General features: G+C 40.8%; 1 protein-coding gene across 1 annotated transcript in view; it reads left to right on the top strand.

Annotated features, from left to right (window-relative positions):
• Positions 1-5,672: 5,672 nt before the first annotated feature.
• Hprt1 (hypoxanthine phosphoribosyltransferase 1) overlaps positions 5,673-25,052 on the top strand; it is a 35,899-nt gene continuing 16,519 nt past the window's right edge. The window contains exons 1-4 of the mRNA XM_027432079.2: positions 5,673-5,841; positions 15,448-15,554; positions 18,052-18,235; positions 24,872-24,937. Of these exons, the coding sequence (XP_027287880.1) occupies positions 5,815-5,841; positions 15,448-15,554; positions 18,052-18,235; positions 24,872-24,937 (384 nt within the window). The 5' untranslated portion in view covers positions 5,673-5,814. The remainder of the gene's footprint in view (positions 5,842-15,447; positions 15,555-18,051; positions 18,236-24,871; positions 24,938-25,052) is intronic.

Genomic DNA, 25,052 nt, shown 5'->3' with positions numbered 1-25,052 from the left:
TTCCAAGTCTCAGGCTGTGACCTGTACTTCTGACCAACCAGCAATTAAGCAAATGTTCTCACGATACCCTCCTCAGATTCAGTTATTGCTACCACAGTTCTTGTAGTTCAGGGAAACACACTTAGCAGTATAGTCCAAAGGCTATTACGAAAGATGCAGATAAACATCCAGATGGATGAGAAGTAGGGTGGGGTATGGGTTGGGCCATGGAATGTTAATGATCTCTCTGGTCACACTATTCCCCTAGCATGACCATGTGTTCAGCATCCCAGAAACTCATGACATATTATTTCTTTATAAATAGTCTTTATTTCTTCCTCCAAACCCTCCCATATACTCATCCCCACTCTTCTTCAAAATCATGACTTCTTTTTCACAAATTGTTATTGTGTGTGTGTGTGTGTGTGTGTGTGTGTGTGTGTGTGTGTGTGTGTGTGTGGGAGAGAGAGAGAGAGAGAGAGAGAGAGAGAGAGAGAGAGAGAGAGAGAGAGTATATCACCTGCTCTGTCTGTATTTAACATTACTTGTATATCAACTTTCAGGGCTGACCAGTTTGGCACTGGGCAAACAATTGGTGTGCTCTTCCCTGGGATGGACCACGTCTCCTGCTCCCAGCTTTCCTCAGTTTCCTATCCTCCTTTGTGTAGGGTTGAGGCCTCAGGAGCTTTTCCCATCCATGTTGGCATACCCACTGGTGCCATCCTTGCATAACTCATGTAGAAGCAGCCATGCTTGTGAGACTTTATGGATCTAGCCGTGGCATTACTAGAAGACATAATCTCACAGCAAACCCCCACCCCGACTGTTCAAGAGTATTTACAAAGCTGGATTTCCCCACATTCCAGATGTCATATGAGGAACTCAAGTTTCAAACCACTGGTCACTTAGTCTTCCTGTGACAAACCCCAAAGTTACCTCAGGTCCTAAGCTTACTCCATCCTATTTGGCTTGGTCCTGGTTTCTACATTTTCCTAGAATTTTGTCCAATTTAGATTTTGTTCCAGACCCTTCCCTTGTGAGAGGAAGGAAGCCCAGGCAACCATCAAACTTACTGTGTAGCTAAGGATGCCCTTGACTTCCTGATTCTTCTACATCCTTGTGCTGGGATCACCGTGTGGGCCACACAATAGGCCAGAGGTCAGTATTACATATGCTCCTCTATCATGTTTCACCTCACATTTTGAAGCACAGTTTCTCCCAGAACCTGGAGCTTGTGTTCCAGCTAGACTGACTGACTCATGAGCCCTTGGTGTTCACCTGCTTCTCCTTACCTAGTACTGGAACTATGGAAGTTTCTGAGTTCTGGGAATCTAAAGCCACTGAGCCATCTCCCCAGCCCAGATTTTCATTTTTTCTAATGAAGTTTAACTATTAATATAAAAGTTGCATTGTAGTAAGTCAGGATGGGTCTGGCAGATTGCAGCTTTTTAATTGTAGTTGCTGCTTTGGCCTTAACTGCTAGTGTGTTAAATGGATAGAGAACATAGTTCTGTTTTTTTTTTTTTTGCTTTTTTTCAAGACAGGGTTTCTCTGTGGCTTTGGAGGCTGACCTGGAACTAGCTCTTGTTGACCAGGCTGGTCTCGAACTCACAGAGATCTGCCTGCATCTGCCTCCCGAGTGCTGGGATTAAAGGTGTGTGCCACCACCGCCGGGCTGAGAACATAGTTCTTATTCCAACAGAGAGATAAACAGAGACAAACAGGGACCACAACCTTTCCCTCTTTCCCTAATCTTTTCCAAATACAATATAATTAAGATTCCTCTCTCAAGGACAACATGCAGAGAATTCACTGATAAAAGAAGGAGGCTATGGGCCGGGCGTTGGTGGCGCACACCTTTAATCCCAGCACTTGGGAGGCAGAGGCAGGCGGATCTCTGTGAGTTCAAGGCCAGCCTGGTCTCCAGAGCGAGTGCCAGGATAGGCTCCAAAGCTACACAGAGAAACCCTGTCTCAAAAAAAAAAAAAAAAAGAAGAAGGGTATGAAACTCATTCCATTACCAGGAATGAGTCTTGATGAATGTCTGCTGTGCCCGCCAATTTTACACAAGCCAAAGCCTGAAAAAATAAAGGGAGCTGCTACACTGTTAGTCTTGAGGCCAGTCCACAGAGGATACCACATATGTGCATGTTCGTAAAATACATTAAGAAAACAAAGAGAGTCTTGTCAGAGAACATGTATGTAGCTGGCAGTCTGAATGTCCTTGATTCAATGGTTCTGCCAAGCATCATAGAGTACACATCTAAAACTCATTATTTGGTTGATTGGTAATTTTCAAAATTGCAGTAGAGTGTTTTAGCACAGAAGTTAAAAAGCAACTGGGCAGTGGTGGCACACGCCTTTAATCCCAGCAGTTGGGAGACAGAGGCAGGCGGATCTCTGTGAGTTCAAGGCCTGCCTGGTCTACAGAGGGAGTTCCAGGACAGCCAGGGCTACACAGAGAAACCCTGTCTCCAAATACAAAAAGAAAATGGAAAAGAAGACAAAAAGACAGAGGAAAGTAGCACAAAAAAGGAAAAGAAAAAAATTGTTAGCATCCTGGGTGGTGGTAGTGCAGGCCTTTAATTCCAGCACTTGGAAGGCAAGAAACCCTGTGCTGAAAAAAAGTTGAAAAGCACCTAAATGATGAAAGGTTAACCACTGAATTTGTTTTTCATCAAGGTCAATAACTGTGCAGCACTCAAATAACATTTGTCAATATTTATCATCTACCTTTTAGACACAATATAGCCAACCACATAAAACACCAGAAAGAAGAAATCTTCAGAGAAAAGGGATTGCATCAGCAAATGCTTCAAGACCTGAAGTTTTTGTGCCTCAGGAGCTGTGGTTACTTGCTGACTGGTATACCCAAAGACAATGATTTACAAGGGTGCTACTGCCAAGAGGACAGCTGTACATCAATCTGTCAATCACATTTTTACATCAAATGACACTTCTTGCTCAGTTTCCATATCACATTTCCTTGACACATAATGAAAAGTGATGTAATACTTTATAATGGTTGCCATTAATTAGACACTGAACTTCACAGGACTCTCAGGAATTCAGGGTAGGTACCGAACATTACAACCAGAAATCAGTTCTATTAGTTGAGGTTTTCCACAGGAACAGCCCATCTATACATCTGTATTTCTCTGGGTATTTATTTGGAGAGAGAGGAGGTGGGGGGTTAGAGAATTTTTAAAGTTTGGCTTTTGTGACTATGAAGGCCTAGTGAGTCCCAGTTTTATTGGGGTAGCCCAGTAGGTTGGAGACTTGCTGACATTCTAATCCAAAGGCAGTCAGTCAGTCTGCTGGGACAACTCCTGGACTGATCTGCCTATCTACATCTCAGAGGAGCTGGGACTGTAGGCACAAGTCAGCATGCCCAGCTCATTTACATTTAAAAGATGTTAAATTTTCATTTGTGCATATGTACTGTCTATGCATGGGCGAGGGTACCCTCACCCGTGTGTGTGTATGTATGAATGAGCTGAGGCCAGAGATCGATGGCTGGCATCTTTGTCTCTTTCCCTCCACCTTATTTTTGAAGAGAGATTCTCTCACTGAATCAAAAGCTCACCTTTTCAGCTAGATTGCCTGGCTAGCAAGCCTGTAGGGGCTGCCTGCCTTTGTCCCACCAGGGCTGGACTTATAGACAAACACCATGCCAGTTTTTTACATGGATGTTGGAGACCCAAACTTAGACCCTCGTGCTTGCACAGCAAACTCTATACCCAGTGAGCCATCTTTTCAGTCATTGCCTTACAGAAGAAAGAGACTTAGGTTCTGAGAAGTACATGACTTTTCCAGTTTCAAAAGTCTACCATCACACCTCTCATATCAGTATCCTTAGTAACAGGGAGGCCACTGATCGTGATGGCTGCTAGAGATAACAAAAACAGGTTTATCTGGAGTAGTGTTAGGGGAAGCAACTGCTGGCTGCATTGGAAAGTAAATGAGGCAGATTTATTTTGCTTTCTGATTCCACATTGGAAAGTCATCTGCCTGTAATCCCAGGACTTGGGAAATGAAGACAAGAGGAACAGGAGTTCCAGGCCATACTCAGCTACACAGTAAGATTGTGGCCAGCCTGGACTATAGGAAGACCTGTCTCAAAAAACAAACTGTCTAATAAACAAAGTATAAAACAAATTGCACGTAGGAAACTGTGGAGACAAAAATAAATGTCAGTAACAGCTACCATTCCCACATATTGTGTGCTAGATGTATGCCACACCAATGCATGTGGAATCCTTTAATCATCACAGATATTCTGTTTGTTCATTCATTCATTCTTTTTTTTCCTTTTTTCAAGACAGGGTTTCTCTGTGTAAGAGCCCTAGCTGTCCTGGAACTCTCTCTGGAGACCAGGCTGGCCTCAAACTCAGAGATCTGCCTGTCTCTGCCTCCTGAGTGCTGGTATTCAAGTTGTCTGCACCACTGTCCAGCTGTTCATTCTTTATTGGCTGTTCATTCTTTATTGTGATATAGAATAGTGAACATAGAGCCTCCCACATACTCTGGCTGCACTATACTCTTGGCTCTTTCATTCTTTTCTTTTTTTTTTTTTTTTTGGTTTTTCCAGACAGGGTTTCTCTGTGTACCTTTGAAGCCTATCCTGGCACTCGCTCTGGAGACCAGGCTGGCCTCGAACTCACAGAGATCCACCTGCCTCTGCCTCCCGAGTGCTGGGGTTAAAGGCATGCACCACCAACGCCCGGCGACTCTTTCATTTTTTTCAAACATTAGTTAGTCAGTTGTTCTTTTGTCAGGGCCTCACTTTGTATCCCAGGCTGGTCTGGAACTCACAATTGCAATTCTCCTACCTCCAGAGTACTGGAATTACAAGCATGTTACCACATATGGCTAAAATTCCCCTTGTAAGCAATGACAACAGCTTCCTTGGTAACATGAACTTGCATGAGCATTTCTTTCCTTTGTATGAGCATATTGCAGTCATGTGCAGGCGCGTTCGCCTGTGCAGCAGCTTCAAGAGGCCAGAGGATGAGGGCAAAATATCTTCCTCAGTCCCTAGTACACTTTAGCAAATTTTATTTTGAAACAATTTCTTACTAAATTGCCCAGATATGTTGAATATTCGATCCTTCTTGGTAGCTGGGCATATAATCTGCTTTTTTTTTTTTTTTACCTCGCCTGCGTTAAAAATGCTCATTCTATGTAAAGGCAAAAAGCAGTTTGGGGTCGATTTTACAAGGTTACAAAGCAGTTTTCTTTTCCTCTTGGTTCTGTACCCTGATCAGGCTATTCTAGGGTTGTAGGTCTCAAGTCTTAAAACTAAGTAAGGACTTTTTTTTTAAAGAACTGCTTCTAAATCAGGAAAATGGAAGCCATCCACCATGTGGGGCTTGGGAAGGGGACGTCTGGCTTGAGGAACCACATGGTGACAAGAACCTGAAGAATCCACCAGTTTAATAGTCAGGAGGAGAGAAAAAGAAATGCGAACTGAGGTAGGTTTGATTATTTGGGAGTCCTCTGGGATACTGGAAGCGGCCCGGAAATTGCTGTGTGACCAGTGCTGGATTTTTCCAGAAGAAAATTCCCAGGAGTACCTGGCCCCAGGAGCCACCCAGTAGCGGCTCTCCCGCAGAGGAGCGCGGGAGAACGCCCACCCTCGCCGCCAGGGGCGGGGCCTGGGCGGTCCGAGGGGCGGTCCGAGGGCGGGGCCTCGGCAGCGGCGTCTGTGACCCGTTGCCGAGGCGGCGGAGAAGCTAGTTGGGTTTACCTCACCGCTTTCTCGTGCCTCGGCGCCTCCTCTGCGGGCTTCCTCCTCACACCGCTCTTCGCTCCCGCCAGCCGACCGATTCCGTCATGGCGACCCGCAGCCCCAGCGTCGTGGTGAGCCCCGGGACTCTTCAGCAGAGCGGGACAGCCAGGCCTAGGCGGCTGGCTGCTCAGTGGCGCCGCTCGGGGCCCGTTGGCGGGCCTTGGGTGTTGGGGCCCGCGGAAGTCCGGGGCGGGGGCGGTCACCGCTTCCCGGAATCCGGCTGCGCGTCCCCAGAGGGCGGCGGGCAGCAGGATGGAATGGCGGGGTTCAGGGCTGGGTCTCCCCTGGGAGCCCCGAGACGGTTGACTGCTTGTGAGGCAGGCAGGTGGAAATGGCGTTGCCTTGACATGTGCGGCCACCGGGAGCCCGGCGGGGAGAGGCGGAGGGCGACTTGGAGAAAGATACCTCACGGAGAGGGGAGAGGGGAGAGGGGAGAGGGCGGGGGAGCTTTCTCGGGGAGACCCTTGCTCTTGAAGTTCGGGGCTTGGCGGCCAGGGAGAGCTTCGGGGGGCGCCTCTGGAAGGAGCTCCAGTACCCTACACGACAGCATGGGAGGGCACGTTCAGGCCTGGGCTTTGCCTCTAATTCTGCAGATGTCATAATTCGTATTTGTGGAATGCGCAATTGCTCCATTGAATCCGCGTTGCGGCCCTGCTACTGGAAAAGCATGTCTGTTTTCCCACCTGAGGAGACTAGTGAAAAGGCGGCTCATTTTTTTTCCCACGGCTTGGGGTTGGGGTTGAGATACATTTGTCCTTGATGCTGTGAGGAATTTGTTTTTAAATATGGATTTAGTTGTTAGGCTAAAGGACATTTTCCCCCCAGTCAGCCCCTGTATTTTGTCTCTTCTCCCATTGGCTCTATTTTTCGTAACCTGACAAGCTGATCCCCCACTCTGCTCCACAACCTTGCTTGCTAAAATAACTTAAAGCTCCTGCCTCCGATTAAATATTTTAGCCTGCTTTATTGTGATTATTGCCCCTACTACTAATTAAATGTCATATCATTCTTTATTAATATCACTGTGGTAGATTTCGTAGTTACCTGGTTACTTGTTGATTGTCTCTCCCACTTACACAAACTAATTATTTTCATTTTTCTGGAAGGGTCTTACTGTGTAGCTCTGGGTGGTTAGGAATTAGCAATGTAAACCACCCGGCTGGTCATGAACTTGTGACAGTCCTCTTGACTCTTGCCTCCCAAGTACTGCAACACCATGGCCTGCTGAGTTTTTTTTCGTGGTAGGAACTGAACCCAGAGCTTTGTTCCCGATAGGTGAGCTGTCTACCTCTGAGCCAAAGGCTACCGCCCTTAAACAAGCTTTATAGGTCAGGAATCAACATTGTAGCTTTAGCATCTAGCACAATGCCTGGTTTGTGGGGAGCTTCCATTAATAGTATGTTGAGTGAATTAATAAGCATTTGAGCCTAAAAATGCTGTCTCATAGTCATATTAGACAGTGTGGCTTAAGGTAGAAACTCTGTTTTTTTGTTTGTTTGTTTTTTTGGATTTTCGAGACAGGGTTTCTCTGTGGCTTTGGAGGCTGTCCTGGAACTAGCTCTTGTAGTAGACCAGGCTGGTCTCAGAACTCACAGAGATCCACCTGCCTCTGCCTCCCAAGTGCTGGGATTAAAGGCCTGCGTCACCAACGCCCGTTGAAACACTCTGTTCTCAATGACCTGGAGTCCTGCTCTTGATTCCCCAAGTAAACCAGGCCTTGGATTTACAGTCATCTTGCTTCTACCTCAGTGAGGGGATTACATGCAAGCATGTGCCATCTTCTGGTTTGAGGAGCTGGCTGCTGGTGTTGAAAGGACTGTAAGACAATATGCAAATAAACAAGCATTTCACAGTTCCTGGGTGGAAACAGGAATAATAACCATCATTGTCTTTACATAGATGATCCTAATTAGTTTTCAGAATAACCCTGTAACAATGGTGTGTTCACATTATCAGACATAATAGGGGGAGAGACCCCCCTCAAGTATTCAGCCCTGGTTTAGATTAGCACCAGAAGCAAGGATAAATTTTAGGCGGTGGAGCTCTGCCTTAAAAAATAGATCTATCTCTGGAGCCTATGGGCAACAGTCTGCTGTTATTTTTATTTGGTTACTGAGGAGTTCTACAGATGCCTTTAAGTTTTGAGATTTGGTACTTGTAGAGTATAGAGCTAATTAGTTCTTAATCTTAGAAGTGACTATTCTTAGTTTTGTTTGAACATCAAGAAATTCACTATTTTTAGCTTGCAAATTCCTGTTCCTTGTTTTTAAGTTTCCTTCCCCTAAATTGTCTGCATGTTAGGAATAACAAACACAAAAACACTTAACTAGTGCTTACTGTGTGCTAGTTGCTCTTCTAAGTCCTTTAACTGACTTGATTTTTTTCCTAATTTTTCTGTATATGGCTGTTTTGCCTGCATGTATGTATGTAAACCACATGCTTGCCCTGTGCCTGTGGAGTCCAGAAGAGCTCATCAGATCCTCAAGAACTGGTATTTCAGATGATTGTGAACTGCCAATGGAGGTTCTGGAAATGAACCCAGGTCCTCTGGAAGAGTAATAAGTGCTCTTATTACTGAGCCATCCTCCAACCCCTACCTGACTTACTCTTTAAAAAAATTTACACAGAGGAGTTAAGGAACTTTGCTAAATCATTCAGTGCCATTACATTTGAACCTGTTCTCTGGCCCCAGATTCTACCCTTAACCAGTAAATTTAAGCTAGGAGCTATAGTAAATGTTTCTTAGATACCTTTCTCTGTCTTAGGCATTGACAAATGTTTTTGCAGACTTTATCTAATGTCAATACCCTAAAGTTACATAATATGGACCCTGTTGTGTAGACTAATATGATTGGTGACACAGGTAGACCAAGTGACCATGCACTAGATCTCCTTCATGAAACTGGCCCCTAGGTGTTCCTGATAGATATAAAACACGTTGCTTGTAACTATCATTTATCAAAAAGCTTCTGGCTTTTTGCAAACTAATGTGAAACATCAGGTATGTTTCATATAGCATATCGTTGAATTTCAAAATGGCCCAGATAGAAGTGTGATTTACTAACTGAACTTTTACCTTTCTAGATGATTTTTGTTGTCTTTTTTCTGAGACATGGTTTCTCTGTGGCTTTGGAGGCTGTTCTGGAACTAACTCTTGTAGACCAGGCTGGTCTTGAACTCACAGAGAACCAGCTGCCTCTGCCTCCCGAGTGCTGGGACTACAACCACAGGACACTAGATGATTTATTTTTTATTTTTTTAAAGTGGCCTGAAATTGACTATGTAGCCTAGGCCTTAAACTAACACATTCCTCCTGCTTTAATATTCTAAGTTTTAGGATTACAATCATGATCCACCACACTTGGCTTCAGGGTTTGGTTTTATTTATTTGTTTTTGTTTATTTGGTTTTTCGGAGACAGCATTTATCTGTGTAACAGCCCTGGCTGTCCTGGAACTAGCTCTGTAGATCAGGCTGGCCTTGAACTCACAGAGATCTGCCTGGAGTGCTGGGATTAAAGGCATGCACCACCACCTGGCCCTAAAGGTATTTTGAGATAGGGACTTTAGTTATAGGCTGGTCTCCCAATTCTCAGTCATCCTACCTTACCCTCCTGAGTGTGAGATTAGAGGTAAACATATTCCACCATGCCTAGTATGCTACTCAGAGAGTGAGGGAAGGGGAGGGAGAGAGGGAGTGAGTTTTTGTGATCTAACTCAGGATCTTACATATTAAGCATATGCTTTATTACCATTGGGCTATACCTCTATCCATCTGATACTTTTTTCGTTTGTTAAGATTTATTTCTATTTTGTATATATGAGTGTTTTCCCTGTATGTATGTATGTATGTATTTTTTAAAGATTTTATTTATTATGTATACATTCTACTTCGATGTATATCTGCACACCAGAAGAGGGCACCAGATCTTATAATGGATGGTTGTGAGCCACCATGTGGTTGCTGGGAATTGAACTCAGGACCTCTGGAAGAGCAGCTGGTGCTCTTAACCTCTGAGCCATCTCTCCAGCCCTGTATGTATGTATGTGCATGATTAGCATGCCTGTGGAGGTCAGAAGAGAGCACTTGATCTCCTAGAACTGGAGTTACAGACAATTGTGAGCTTCCAGGTGAGTGCTGGGAACCGAATCCATGTCCTCTGCAAAGAGCAACAATTACACTTAAACACTGAGCCATTTCCAGCCTGTTCCCTCCCTCAGAATTGGTTAAAATATTATATATTTTTGCTTGTCACTTTTATTATTATCAACAGTGTTTAAAATAACACTCATTTAAGTAAGATGAAAATTAACTATTTATGATCACCAAAAAATGGAAACAGTTCCTCTTAGCGATTTCTTTCTGTAAATTTTGTACTGTGTTACCTATACATCCATCTTAATTATTTTATGTTCCAGCTACTGTAGCAGGTAGGAAAAGAACTAATCATATCAGAAAAATGTGCCTTATAGTTTTATTATTGTTGTTTGGGGTGGATGGATTTCTTTATTAGAGGGTTGGTTTATTTTAGTTTGAGGCAGGTTTTCTTTATATAGGCCAGGCTGAGTCTCTTTAAATGTTGGGACTATAGGAATGCGCTGCCATGCCCAGCTCTTGTGGTTTCTAGTTTATTTTGTTTTCAAGTCAGGGTTTCTTTATGTAGCCTTGGCTGTCCTGGAACTCACTCTGTAGACCAGGCTGGCCTTGAACTCATAGAGATCCTCCTGCCTTGCTGTGCTGTGCTGGGGTTAAAGGTGTGTGTGTGTGTGTGTGTGTGTGTGTGTGTGTGTGTGTGTGTGTGAGATCCTCCTGCCTCTGTGTGTGTGTGTGTGTGTGTGGTGTGTGTGTGTGTGTGTGTGTGTGTGTGTGTGTGTGTGTATGTGTGTGTATGTGTGTAAGAGAGAGAGAGAGAGAGGCTGGCCTTGAACTCATAGAGATCCTCGTGCGTGCGTGTGCTGCCTCTCTGTGGGTGGGTGTGTGTATGTGTGTGTGCCACTACTGCCCAGCCATTTTATTTTATTAATTTTATTTATCATGTATACAGTCTTCTGCCTGCATGCCAGCAGAGGGCACCAGATCTTATTCATGGTAGTTGTGAGTCACCATGTGGTTGCCGGGAATTGAACTCAGGACCTCTGGAAGAGCAGTCGGTGCACTTAACCACTGAGCCATTTCTCCAGCCCAGCCATCTTATTTTTTTACTTTAAACTCTTTTAGATTAAGGGGGAAAAACAGCTAATATGTTTTATTATTACAATAACTGACTGTCATGAACTGAATTTTCATTTTCTTTATTTTTATTTTTGTGCAGAGTTGGTAACAGATACCTTTACAAGGTTTTTTAAATTTCACCCATTTTTTTTTTTTAAAATTCACTTTTATTTTTTTTTGTTTTGTTTTATGAGACAGGCTCTCTACATAGCCCTGGATGTCCTGGAACTATGCAGATCAGCAGCCGGCGTTGAATTCACAGAGATTTGCCTGCCTTTGCTTCTAGTGCTGGGATTAAAGATGTATCATTTGTCACTACATTTGGCAAATGTTTAAAAAAATTAAATTTTAAATAGAATTATATCCCTTTTTCCCTTTTCTTCCTCCAGCCCTTCCCATTTACGCTCCGTAAAATCCCTCCAGTGTTCACCCTCTCAAGTTGATAGCCTCTTTTTCTTTATCATTGTTAAACGCATATATTCTTGTTTGTGTGTAAATGGTTTCAAGGTTTATTACGTGGCAGTGAACATCCAGTAAGGGGCTCTTTGTGGAAGCAGCCATTCTTCACCCAGCAGTTATTAGTTACCTGTACTTTGTCTAGGGGTGGGACCCAGAGAAATTTCCAAAACTTGGAATCCTCCTGCCTTAGTTTTCTGAGTGCTGGGATTATAGGCATGCACTGTCCTGCCTAGCTCTAGTAGTTTTTACTTATTTTTAGTTTGATATTTGAGACAGCATCTCATTATACAGCCCTGGCTGTCCAGGAACTCTGTGTAAACCAGGCTAGCCTCAGGCCTCAACAGAAATTTATCTTCCTCTGCCTTCTAAGTGCTGGGATTAAAGGTATGCACCAATGCACCACCACAAACACCAAGCTTTAAATAATTTTTTTAAGAGATGGGATCTGGCTGTGTTGCCCAGGTTACCCCTGCCTTAATCTTCTACGTAGTTAGGATCCCAGTGGAATGTTTTTTATTCTTCCATAATTAGTCAATGATCCATGTCATTTTTTTCTCCCCTATACTAAAAGGGTACTAGAAATGTGTTCAGTCTTTCTGTAATTTTAAGTTATGTGGATTCACTAACATTGATAGATCACATAAAAGTGTTAATTACTACCAATAACAGTAATATTGAGACTCAGGTGGTATTTTCCTGTTGGTGACTGCCAAATTACTAACATTTAAATAATCTGCTAACATGAATTCAGACACTTCAAATAGCTATGAAACCATCTTCAGGTTTTTGTTGTATGTTTCAGTATGAACATACCTATTATTCTACTATGCACATTAGTAAAAGGAAAAATTATGGTATTCATGTCCTTACAGATATGGTAGTTATAGGACCCATTTGCCTAGAGTGGTTATAATATATTCCTGGGATGAACACTCCACTACCTTATTTATTTTTCTTTTAGTTTTAGCCCTTGGAAGGGAAACAAACAATAGATGTATTATTTGTAAACTGATAAAAAATTGTAAGATAAACACAGTATTTAACTTGTTTTCACATTTACCAGTGTCTGTCAATAAATTATTATAATTGGTTTAATCATAACCAGAGAGTATAAATTATCTCAAGAGGATAGCATATCATTTACTTTAATATTTTTGGAAAATTTTAATATATTTGAATTAAGCTAGTGTCTCACTATGTAGCCAAGGCTGGCGTCAAACTTGAGTCTTCTGAGTGCTGAGATGATAGGTATGTGCCACCATGCTCAGCAAAATCGCTATTATGTACACATTTATAATAATGGAAGTCACATAAAAATTCTTGTGGTTTACACATAAAATTTCTTGTTACACAGATATATTATCAAAATGATATAAAAAGGGAAATGAACCTAAGCTAATATGATCTTTGGAATATCAATTCATCATCCACAACTAGGATTGTTTAGGTCTCTTTGTATTTAAAAAATAGCATTGTTCATGAGTCCAAACAAGTGGAAATGAGTTCTGAAATGAACTATGTGTGTTGAACATGGTAGTAAAGCCCTGTAATCACAGCACTTGGAGGCAAAGGCAGGAGGATGGGGTCAGTCATCCTCAGCTACATAATGAGTTCAAAGCCAGCCTGAGCTCATGCAACTGTTTCAAAAGAGAAAATGATTGTGAGTTAAGACATGTATAATACTAATACAGGTGTAGTGAAACATACTTGTAATCCCAGTGCTTGGAAGGCAAAGGCATGAAGATTGCCAAGAGTTCTAAGCCAGCCTAAACTACATTAGTGGTGAGACAGGAACAAGAGGAGGTGAGAATAATAGATAAACAGAAAAATGTAGTTTTATAACTAATAATCAACATGTCCCAACTTCTATAATGGAAAGAAATTGTTAGGTGTGGCCTCCACATATGTGCACCTGCTTTCACACATGCATACACCCACATGAATACAAACACAAATATCTCAGGTGATAGGAGACATAAGACTTGATTTTTGCCTTTTGGGGAAGAATTGTATCAATATGGTCTTAATAAACTGACTATGTGGCCCATACCTGTGAACCCCTTCATTTGGGAAGTTGAGGGAGAGTGCCCTAGGTGTGCAGATACTTTGGGCTGTGTTGTGAGATTCAGATTACCCTGGACTACAGAGCTGAGACTGAAGTCATCAAAAACAAGATTTTTACTCTTAAAATAACTATAAATATTATCAAAAGCACAAAATAAAAATCCTCTGACATAAATCTGTTTTAATTAGAAATTAAAAGTTTTAGATTAGAAACCAGTTTTGTGTGTTGACAGAAATAGTATTCCTATTTTGAAGTACTTCCTGGTGTTCTGTTTGGATTCTTTGAATACATGACTGGGAGTAGGGTGAGTTGGTGTATACCTGTTATCTCAGCACTCAAGAAGCAGAGGCAGGAGGATCATCGCAAGCTTGAGGCAGCCTGATCTATATATCTAGTTCCAGGACAGCTGGAGTTACATAGAAGACCCTGTCTCAAACACATAAAAAGACTGGGATGAACTTGGCAGAATTCACATTGAATTTGTCTTTGAAACAAACAATCCTTTAAGTTCTTAAGTTACCAGTACAACCTGTAACCAGGCACAGGGCCATTTAAGTAGGTGCAGTAGTTTGACAAATTCTGGGTATGATGTGGTTTAAACTTATGGCAGAGGCAGTGGGTGGGTGAAGGGGATGATTAACCTCAAGGAAGTCATTGTGGTATTCTAATCTTGATTCTAAAGTACTTTGAAACAATCCAACTTAGTTTTTGTCAGATTTTAGTGCACACGTTCTGATGAGTCTGGTAGGTATGTTTATATTATAATATTGAGAAGTCTGTCATCCTGTCTCAAAACATGAACTAAATTTTGCTTTATAAAACTTATAAAAATGCGTTCATAGGTGGGCAATGGTGGCACACACCTTTAATCCCAGCACTTGGGAGGCAGAGGCAGGTGGATCTCTGAGTTTGAGACCACTGTGGTCTACAGAGCAAGTTCCAGACAGGCTCCAAATCTACACAGAGAAACCCTGTCTCAAACAAACAAACAAACAAAAGCTTTCTTGTAAAATACTCGTTGAATGATCCTTTTTATGATACAAATGTCCAAGTTCCATTTTTGTTAGTAAAGGTATTCTTTTTTTTTCTTGACAGGGTTTCTCTGTGGCTTTGGAGGCTGTCCTGGAACTAGCTCATGTAGACCAGGCTGGTCTCGAAGCCACAGAGATCCACCTGCCTCTGCCTCCCAAGTGCTGGAACTAAAGGCATGCGCCACCAATGCCAAGCTGAGTTTTTAAAGGATCAATTAGGTTTTTGGTGACCCCCCACCACCACACACACATATATACTCTGAGATAAGCATTCTTAGGATTTGGATGGTTAACACCAGTTTTCATTTTCTGTGTGAGATTTTATTTAATTTACAAGAATATACTGCATTATATTAAATATTTTAGGGGATTGGGAAGATGACACAGTCTATAAAGTGCATTTCATGTCATCTTCAGAACCTGAGTTTGGAACCCCCAGCACCTAGCTAAAAAGCAGGACATTCCTATAATCCCAGCACCAGGGAGGCAGAGACAGGGGGATGGATCCCTGGGGCTTCCTGCCAAACTATACTAGCCAATGAGAGACCTGGTCTCAAAACATAAATGAATTTTTTAGACCCATTTTCAATCTCTGGAGTTGACACACATATGCACTTGCATTTGCCCCCACAATGCTCAAACATACTCAATGTGTAGAGTAGAAACTGCGTAGACTAGTCTCTGATGTTTAAAGTATTTTTGCCACATTTGTCATACCTCTTTAAATTGTTATCTTTTTCTACTTGTGACCTGAAGGAAGAGGATTATAGTTTATTACAAAAATATAAAATTAACTGCCCTTCATACCCTCTCATACCCAAATTCCTCTGGCGAACTAAGGCTTATTTTCTAAATTTTGTTAAATATGGATATCTTATGCTCTGATTTGAAACAGCTGTCTTTCTTTTTCAGATTAGTGATGATGAACCAGGCTATGACCTAGATTTATTTTGTATTCCTAATCACTATGTCGAGGATTTGGAAAAGGTGTTTATTCCTCATGGAGTGATTATGGACAGGTAAGTAAGATCTTAATTGAAGGGGCTGGAGAGATGGCTCAGCGGTTAAGAGCACTGACTGCTCTTCCAGAGGTTCTGAGTTCAATTCCCAGCAACCACATGATGGCTCACAACCATCCCTAATGAGATCTGGTGCCCTCTTCTGGCCTGCAGGGACACATGCAGACAGAACAGATCTTAATTGAAGTTTTATGGGTTTATTTTAGATGTGTCTGTGTATGTTTGTGATAGGCATGTATTTGATACATATGTATAATGTATATATTTATGTAAAAGCTAGAGAAGGACATTGGGTGCCATACTCTGTTGCTCTCTGTCTTGCTCCCTTGAGTTGGTGTCTCTCACTGAACCTGGGGACATGCTGATTCGGTTAGGCTCTGTCCCCTATTGCTGAAGTTTCAAGCAGATGCGGCCACACCTGGTTTTTATATGGGTATTAAGGATCTGAATTTAGGTCCTGATGCTTGCACAAGTGCTCCCAATGGCCTGCATGTATGTGCAGCATCTGCATTCCAGGAGACCACAAAAGTGTGATGGGTCCTCTGGAACTGGAGTTGCAGGCCATTGGGAGCTACTGTGTGGCTGGGAACTGGACTTAGGGCCTCTGCCCAAACAGCAAATGGGCTTAACTCTCTCCAGCCCCAATATTTTCTAGTTTTAAAGTTCTTTTTCACAAAAAGAAAAACACCAGGAAGTCCTACTAGTTATTCAGTTTGAGATATAAATAGTGGTACTCCATAATGAGTCCAGCAAATGTTGAAACGAGGTTGGAAGTCTGTAAATGAGATTATGATTCTGTTGGTTTGCTATACACATTTCTTTTAAAATTTTTTTATAAATTTTATTTAAATTAGAAACAATCTTATTTTACATATCAATCCCAGTTCACTCTCACTCCCATCCTCCCAAGCCCCCCACCAATTCTCCCATCCACTCCCCAAGGAGGGCGAGGCCTTCCATGAGGGATCATCAAAAAATCTGTCACTTGGGGCAGGGCCTAGGCCCTCCTCCCCTGTTATACACATTTCTTTACTGTATCACTGTATGTAAAGTATATATACACATACGAGTTATGTACTATCATATAATACTAAATTTTTGGACTTTTTAATATTAGTACATCTATAGCTATCACATGTTTTTATCTTTAAAAATTTTTATAATTGTGTGTGTGTGTGTGTGTGTGTGTGTGTGTGTGTGTGTAAACTGTTTTCTCTTTGAGATAGGTTCTTACTGTTTAGTTCAGTCTGGCTTGGAACTTTCTGTATAGCCCAGACTGACCTTAACTCAGTATTCCTCCCCCATCTGGAGATTACAGGTATGAGCCACCATGCCCAGTCCTGTTTTTATATTGATTTTGAAAAAGGGTCTCAAATAGTTTAGACTGGCTTCCAACTCACAGTGTAGCTGAGGATGACCTGAAGTTCTGATGCTATTGCTTCTACTGGTGTGCCATTATGCCCAGTTTGCACAGTTATGAGGATAAAACCTAGGACCTTGTTCCTGTGCATACTAGGCATAGACTCTACCAATTAAGCTACATTCCCAGCTCCCCCAGGTTTACTTTAAAGGTGATAATGCTATTCTGTTCATGGATATACCATAACTGATTTAACTCTGTACTGTTGGTAGACACTTAAGATCTCCATTATTTTGCACTTAGCAGGAGTTTATTAGAGGAAATATGATATATATTGGCACTTGCTCAGCTTTAGGCAAGTAGAAATTCTGGGTCAAGTAAAAGATGTTTATTGAATATTATCATACTGCCAAATTAACCTCTAAAAAATTTCATAATTTTATACTACCAGTGGTATGTGAGTTCATTTTTCCTCACAATCTCTTCTAATATTTTACATTAGAGAAATGCAATTTAACCAAAATTCACCAGTCTTGTTAGCTTTGAACATTGTATCTTTTTATTTGTATTTTTAAATTTCATGATGTTATAGTATACCTGTTCTTTTATTTGAGACAGAATCTTATTATGTAGCCCTAAGTGACCTAGTACTTACTCTGCTGTTGTACAGTATGTCCCTCAACCCATACCCTTCCTCCTGCCTCAGCCTCCAGAGTGCTAGAATTATAGGCATGTACCATGGTGCCTAGCATGTACCTGGTTTTTAAAGGTAGCTGGAATTATAGGCATGTACCATGATGCCTAGCATGTACCTGGTTTTTAAAGTTAGTAAGTTTTAATTTTGGTTGAGCTGTGTGTTGGTGTGTAAGTATAATCTCAGCACACAGAGTTCGAGACATGGGTTATGAGTTACTATGCAGCCTGGGCTACATAAAGGGATCCTGTGTCACCTTCCCCAACCCCCAAAATCTTCCCTTTGCCATATGGAAAACATCCCCCACTTTATTTAATAGTTTGATTTATGAAGCAAGATTACCAATTATGGGGACAAAGAATGTGTCCTGTGGAAGTTTAAGAAGTGTTTGTTATAAAAATATAACTATTTGGAATCTTCTATTCCTGATTTTATTTTTGTAGGACTGAAAGACTTGCCCGAGATGTCATGAAAGAGATGGGAGGCCATCACATTGTGGCCCTCTGTGTGCTGAAGGGGGGCTATAAATTCTTTGCTGACCTGCTGGATTACATTAAAGCACTGAATAGAAATAGTGATAGATCCATTCCCATGACTGTAGATTTTATCAGACTGAAGAGCTACTGTGTAAGTATAATTCATTCATAATTTAAAAAATATGGCAATCCTAGTTTTGTATGTATTTTTGTTTGTTTGTTTTTACTTTGAAACAGTGTTTTTCTGGGTAGCTTTGGAGCCTGTCTTGGAACTCTCTGCTGTAGACCAGACTGACCTACAGAGATCTACCTGCCTCTGACTCCTGAGTGCTGAGATTAAACGAGTGCACCACCACCTGAGCCTCATCAACTGAGGCTTATCCCAGTTTTTTTTAGAATTTTAGTTTGAGACCCTCTCTAACTTGCTCAGACTATCCTTGAACTCATTACATAGGCTGATCTAGAAATTTTAGTCATCTTGACTCAGTTTCTCAAGTAGCTGGGATTACAGGCAGGTGCTACCACTTCTGGCCATAATTGTTGCTGTTATTATTCACTGGTACTTTACATCACAACACTGTAGTTCAAGACCAACATCAAAGTGAATATTGTTTGTTAGTCACCCAAGATGGATTTGTACTTACTTTGCATGGTTTTTCTTTTGTCTTATTTTGACCTGGATTTTGACTTGTTTTATGATACTGCTCAGGCTAGTATCAAACTCTGTGGTTCAAATAATCCTTCTGTCTTAGCCTCCCAAATTCTGGGAGTACAAGCGTGTATCACCATACCTGACTGTGTTTTGATATTTTCCAAAACAACTTTTAAGAATTACTGCAGAGTACAGTGACAGAGAGAGATGGTTCATCAGTCACAAGCACTTGTAGAGAAGACTGGGGTTTAGTTACTGGCACCCAAAAGATGGCTCACAGCTATGTAGCTCCAGTTCCAGGGGACCTGATGTCCTAGCCTCCAGATAAAATAAAAATAAGTAAGTTTTACAAGAATTATGGGACTGGTGAGGTGGACTCAGTAGTCAAAGGCACTGGCTGCTCTTTCAGAGGACCTGGTTCAATTCCTAGCACCCACATGGTAGTTCACAGTTGTCTTTAACTCCAGTCCCAGGGATCTGATGCCATCTTCTGGCCTCCAAGGGCACCAGACACTAACATGGTACACAAACAAATATGCAACTTGAACACCCATACACATATTTTAAAAATAAACAATTTCTGTTGAGACTTGGTGTTTTCCTGACTGTATATGCTGGTGGCAAATAATTTCTCTGGAACTAAGTTGCTTTGAGAGTAATCCTAAATTATTTGAAGCAAAGTCTCATTATTAAGGTTAACAATTATTTCTCAGAAAACAGAAACCACTTTTGACCTTGGGCCACGTTACCTTTGTCAGAGTCTGAAGTGATGTAGAATATTGACAATATGATGAAACAAAATGAATGTAATCTTTACATGTAAATTCCATCATTCACAATTTTGATTGTGTGGCTTATTTTTTTTATTTTCATTCTCTCTCTTTTTTTTTTGAGACTCTATGTAGCTCTTACTGTCTTGGAACTCACTGTATAGACCAGGCTGGTCTTGAACTCAGAGACCCAACTGCCTCTACCTCCTGAGTGCTGGGATTAGAGGCATGTGCCACCACTGCCTGGCTAAAATAGATATTTATTTTTAAAATAAAACTGCAGGATATTATAGAGAAACTTAAGTCACCCATATTCTTTTTGTTTTTTGTTTTTTTTTTTTGTTTTTGGTTTTTCCAGACAGGGTTTCTCTGGCTTTGGAGGCTGTCCTGGAACTAGCTCTTGTAGACCAGGCTGGTCTCGAACTCACAGCCTGCCTCTGCCTCCCGAGTCCTGGGATTAAAGGCGTGGGCCACCAACGCCTGGCTCTCTTTTTGGTTTTTTAAGACAGGATTTCTCTATGTAGCTTTGGAGCCTATCCTGGCACTCGATCTGGAGACCAGACTGGCCTCAAACTCACAGATATCTGCCTGCTGAGTACTGGGATTAAAGGCGTGTGCCACCCATATTCTATTTTTTTAAGTTTTATTTTTATTTTATATTTATGAGTGTTTTGCCTACATGCATGTGTGTTTACCATATGAGTGCCTCATGTCTACAGGTGCCAGCAGAAGACATCAGATCCCCTGGGACTGGAGTTTCAGATGTTTGTGAGTCAACATGTAGGTGCTAGGAACTGAACTTGGGTACTCTGCAAGAATAGCACATACATTTAACTATTGAACCATCTCTCCAGCTCTTGTCACCACTTTTTGAGTATTTTAAAGAGTTTTCTGTCTGTATACATGTACACAATGCTACTATAGTTTATATAATCAGTGTTATCCCAGATGTCATTTAACTAGGTGGAAAAGAACCTGGGGGTTACCAAATATGTATTTCATTAAATGAAAGAGTCTGCTAATTAAAACCTCTGTATTTTTTGTGCTTCTAAGAAAGAAAATACCTCCAGTTATAGTAGCATGGTACCATGAATTATGTTTTCAGAGGCAGTAAAGTATGAATATATATCTTAAAACAGTGAAATATAGTGTTATATTTGGTGACATTTTTTGGTCCCCTATGCTCTATAACCTTCAGGAAAATGAAACATTTTTACAAGTATACAAATGTGTTTCTTCTATTTTGAGTTTTATTTCAATTTTATAAAATTGCACTAATAGTTGATGAAAATAATGAGGTTTTGGGAGAAGGGGTGTTAGCAAACCATTATTTTAAGTTACATTTTTAGATTTGTAATTAATTTATTTTCAGTGTTGAATGAATCCAAGACCTCAAGTATGCTAAGCAATTACGTTGCTACTTAGGGATTTTCAAAGATCTTAGGGATGGAAAATTAGGAATAAACAGGTAGACAACGTAGAAATAAATGTTAAAGGCTGTATTTTAGATCCTTGAGATTCTCTGGTAATTAAGAGATTTTTATGTGTATGAGTGTTTTGCCTGCCTGAAGTCTACAGAGGTCAGAAGAGTGTCTGACTTTCTAGAATTGGAATTGCATACAATTGAGACCTGCCATGGGTGTGCTTGGAATTGAACCTGGGTGGTTTGGAAGCCAATGCTCTGAACCACCTCTGGGAATTTTTGGTTACTGACAGTGACACCTAAATGAAGGAACCCTTGGGCACTCTGCTTAATGAAATGATGAAAAGGGAAAGAAGAGATGGAGCCAATCTGGAGAGAACTGTCCTTTCATTCTTTCCAGTCATGTCTCCATAGAGTTTATTCTAATAGTTAAAGGTGAGGCCTCTCTGAGAGAGGCACTAACTTAAGGATACAGTCAGTTCCAGATACAGGGAGGTTGCTGTGGTTTTTCTGCCCACTCAAGCTAGGTAATTGATTCATGGATAGCATTTGTAAACAATATAGGCATTTATATATAACAACTATTAAATGAACATTTTATTAGCCCCATTCAAAAGGAGGCTGTTTTCCTTGGAAAAAGTTTCAATAAAACATAAGCTGAAACAGTGAGGTCAGTGGGACTGTGGAAATTTGAACAGCCTTTTTTTGGTTTTTCGAGACAGGGTTTCTCTGTAGCTTTGGAGGCTGTCCTGGAACTAGCTCTTGTAGAACAGGCTGGTCTTGAACTCACAGAGATCCACCTGCCTCTGCCTCCCGAGTGCTGGCATTAAAGGCGTGCGCCACCACAGCCCGGCCTTGAACAGTCTTAAGAGTGCCAATGTTCTGTGTGCTTTGGAGTTCTGTTGCCTCGGACCCTATAGCCATAGCCTTTGGATCACAGCTTCATTCTTAGGTATTTACTCCTTTTGTCCTTTCCTTGAAAAGGGAATTAATTGGTGTTGGACTGTAATACCATGTTTCTACACAAGATGTCAGTATTTACCTAGGTTTGTTATTACTATGTAGCACTTTAGCTGTAAACTACAGCTGAAAACCTATAAACTAGTTTCAGGTTTTCTACAATTATTTTTCTTTATGTCATTAATTAGTTCTGTGTGTTTGAGATTCTGGGTTTTAGATTAGAGTAATAATATGCAAAATTACATTAAAAAGCCAAACATTTAGTTTACAGTATGTACTAGTAGTATGCTTTTATTTATTTTGTTTCTTTCTTCCCACTTCCCCTTACACATACCAGACAAACATTCTACCAATTGAATTATCATTTGTTTTGTTTTGTTGAAGTAAGAGTTTCTGTGTGTAATCTTGGCTGTCCTGGAACTGGTGCTATAGACCAGGTTGGCCTAGAACTCACAGAGATCCACCTGCCTCTGATTCCCCAGGGCTGGGATTAAAGGCATGAGCCACCACCACCCAGCTATCTTTTTTAATGATATTTTGAGATAGGATCTTGTTAGGTAGCCCAGAGTGATCTCAAACTCTCAACCCTGCCTTAGCCTCCATCCTGGAACACGCTCTGTATGCCATGCTAGGCTTAAACTCACAGAGGTCTGCTGTCCTCTGCCTCCCAAGAGTGTTGAGACTAAAGATGTGCACTACCACCACCACCACCTGGCCCAACATACTTTTGTTGTGTTTTGTTTTTCAAGACAGGGTTTCTCTGAGTGACAGCCCTTGCCATCCTGGATCCACCTTTTTCTGCCTCCCTAGTGCTGGGATTAATGGCTTGTACCACCACCATCTAGCCTAACATACTTTTAAATACAGAACAAAAATAGTTTTATAGGTAGCATATTTGTCTGCTACTTGGTATTATTAGTTAATATTGATCCATATAAGTATACATTAATTTTTTGTGATTCTTTTTAATAGTTCCATAGTATTATTGTTGTGTACATTAACTTGATTTATTTAGTTAATCCCCTGTTACCACATGTTGACTCTTTTTGATGAAAAAAGAATACAGTGGGCTGGGCGTTGGTGGTAGGGAGGCAGAGGCCAGCCTGGTCTCCAGAATGAGTGCCAGGATAGGCTCCAAAGCTACACAGAGAAACCGTGTCTCGAAAAACCAAAAAAAAAAAAAAAAAAATACAGTGGGTACTTTATGTTTTTTGCATGTTTCTGAATGTTTTTGTGACATTGATTCTTGGAAATGGGGTTGTTAGACCAAAATGGTGTGCATGTTTCCAGTTTTAGTACACATTGCTGTATTCTTTTCAAAAGAGGTCATATTGGTTTCTGTACTCCAACCAACAACTTGAGTATTTGTTTCCCTTCACTGTATTACTAGGATTTAGTTCTGAAATGTGGATGGGTGAACACTGGAATCACATTTTTTTAGTAGTGCCTTTTTTTGTTTTGTTTTTCAAGACAGCATCTCTCTGTGTAAAAGAGCTCTGGCTGTCCTAGAACTTGCTCTCTGTAAACCAGACTGGCCTGAACTCGTATAGATCCACCTGCCTCTGCCTTTCGAGTGCTGGGATTAAAAGCTGAGCTGCCACCATTAGGCTTTAGTAGTTCTATTTTAAAAAGATATATTTATCTTACTTTATGTACATGTGTGAATGCCAGTATGCATACCATGTGCATGCTCGATGCTTTTGAGGCTAGAAGGGGGACTAGAACACTTGAAACTGGAGTTACAAGCAATTATAAGCTGCCATGTGGATGCTGGGAACTGAACCCAGGTCCATTGCAAGATCAGCATGTGTTCTTAACTGATGAACTATCTCTCCAGTCCCATCTAGTGGGTTCTTATTTTGAAGTATAACATGCATTAAGAATATTGGTTATAGATATTTTCAGTTGGGGTTCATGACCTGTTTTTTTGCCCTTTCTAGTAATGCAAAAAAAAAAAAAACAAAAAACAAAAACAAAAAACAAAAACAAAAAGTATCTTACTACATTTACTTCCAATTCACTTATAGTTTTATTTTTTGTATTTAGATTTTAATCCATCTGGAATTTATTTTTGTGCATGGTGTGAGGTAGGGACCATGCTTTATATTTTTTCTCAAATGGATAAGTAATTGACCAGATGCCATTTGTTGAATAATTCATCTTTTAATTACTGACTCAAGATGCCATCTTTGTCATATACTAAATTGCCATATGTTTTTGGGTCTGTTTCTGGATTTTACTTTGTTCCTTTAACTTTTTGTCAATCACTGTACTGATTGACACAAGGGAATTACTGTAGCTTTATGGTACTTGTCATTTTCCTAGTAGAGAAAGTCCAGGCTTTTTATTTATCTGCTTCAATTCAGTTTTCTGTCTTCATTTCAGCACATCCAAATAACAGTTATTCCCACCAACTACAGTGAGTGTTAAGTGCTCTCTTTTGAAACCCCTATAAGGGTTTCTGCTAATTTCTATGAGAGCAGAGTGAAAACCTAAGAAGTGTGTTCTAACAGACTGGTACTCAGACCTGGTTTCTCAGTTCTGAAGATGACTTGGGTATGGGCTGGACTTTGAGGGGGCATATCCTCAGGGTTGGATGTGATACATACCAGCTCCTTCAACTTGTGACTCACAGGAATGTTACAGGGCCAGAAGCAGACACCTGCCATGCTAATAAATTGTCCTTTGTGGTTGAGAACTGCCTGATTGATGATGAGCAGCTATATTATGCTCACTCAGAAATGGATGAACTCTATTTTTAGGACTCTTCAGAACATTAAAAACCAGCAATGGCCAGTTATGATTTTTAAATTTTACTAATCTCTATTTACCTAGTCATTAATTTCTAGAAACCTAATACTTATAATACATGATTTAGAATACCATAATGTTGTAGCCATTAGATAGCTAACTTCTTACATCTAATAATTTTTTGTGTGTATTCAAGAATATGCATGTAAATGATGTTTTTTTTTTAACTAGAATGATCAGTCAACAGGGGACATAAAAGTTATTGGTGGGGATGATCTCTCAACTTTAACTGGAAAGGTAAGTACCTTAAAGGGAAAGCAAAGAATCATTTTTATACCAAGAATCAATTAGTAACTGTGCTTTCAATCACTCACTTGGAGATACTTTAAGTAAGCAATTATTGTTTAATACT

This window comes from Cricetulus griseus, chromosome X, assembly GCF_003668045.3.
Source record: "Cricetulus griseus strain 17A/GY chromosome X, alternate assembly CriGri-PICRH-1.0, whole genome shotgun sequence".
NCBI lineage: Eukaryota > Metazoa > Chordata > Mammalia > Rodentia > Cricetidae > Cricetulus > Cricetulus griseus.
This window is presented reverse-complemented; position numbering and strand designations above follow the sequence as displayed.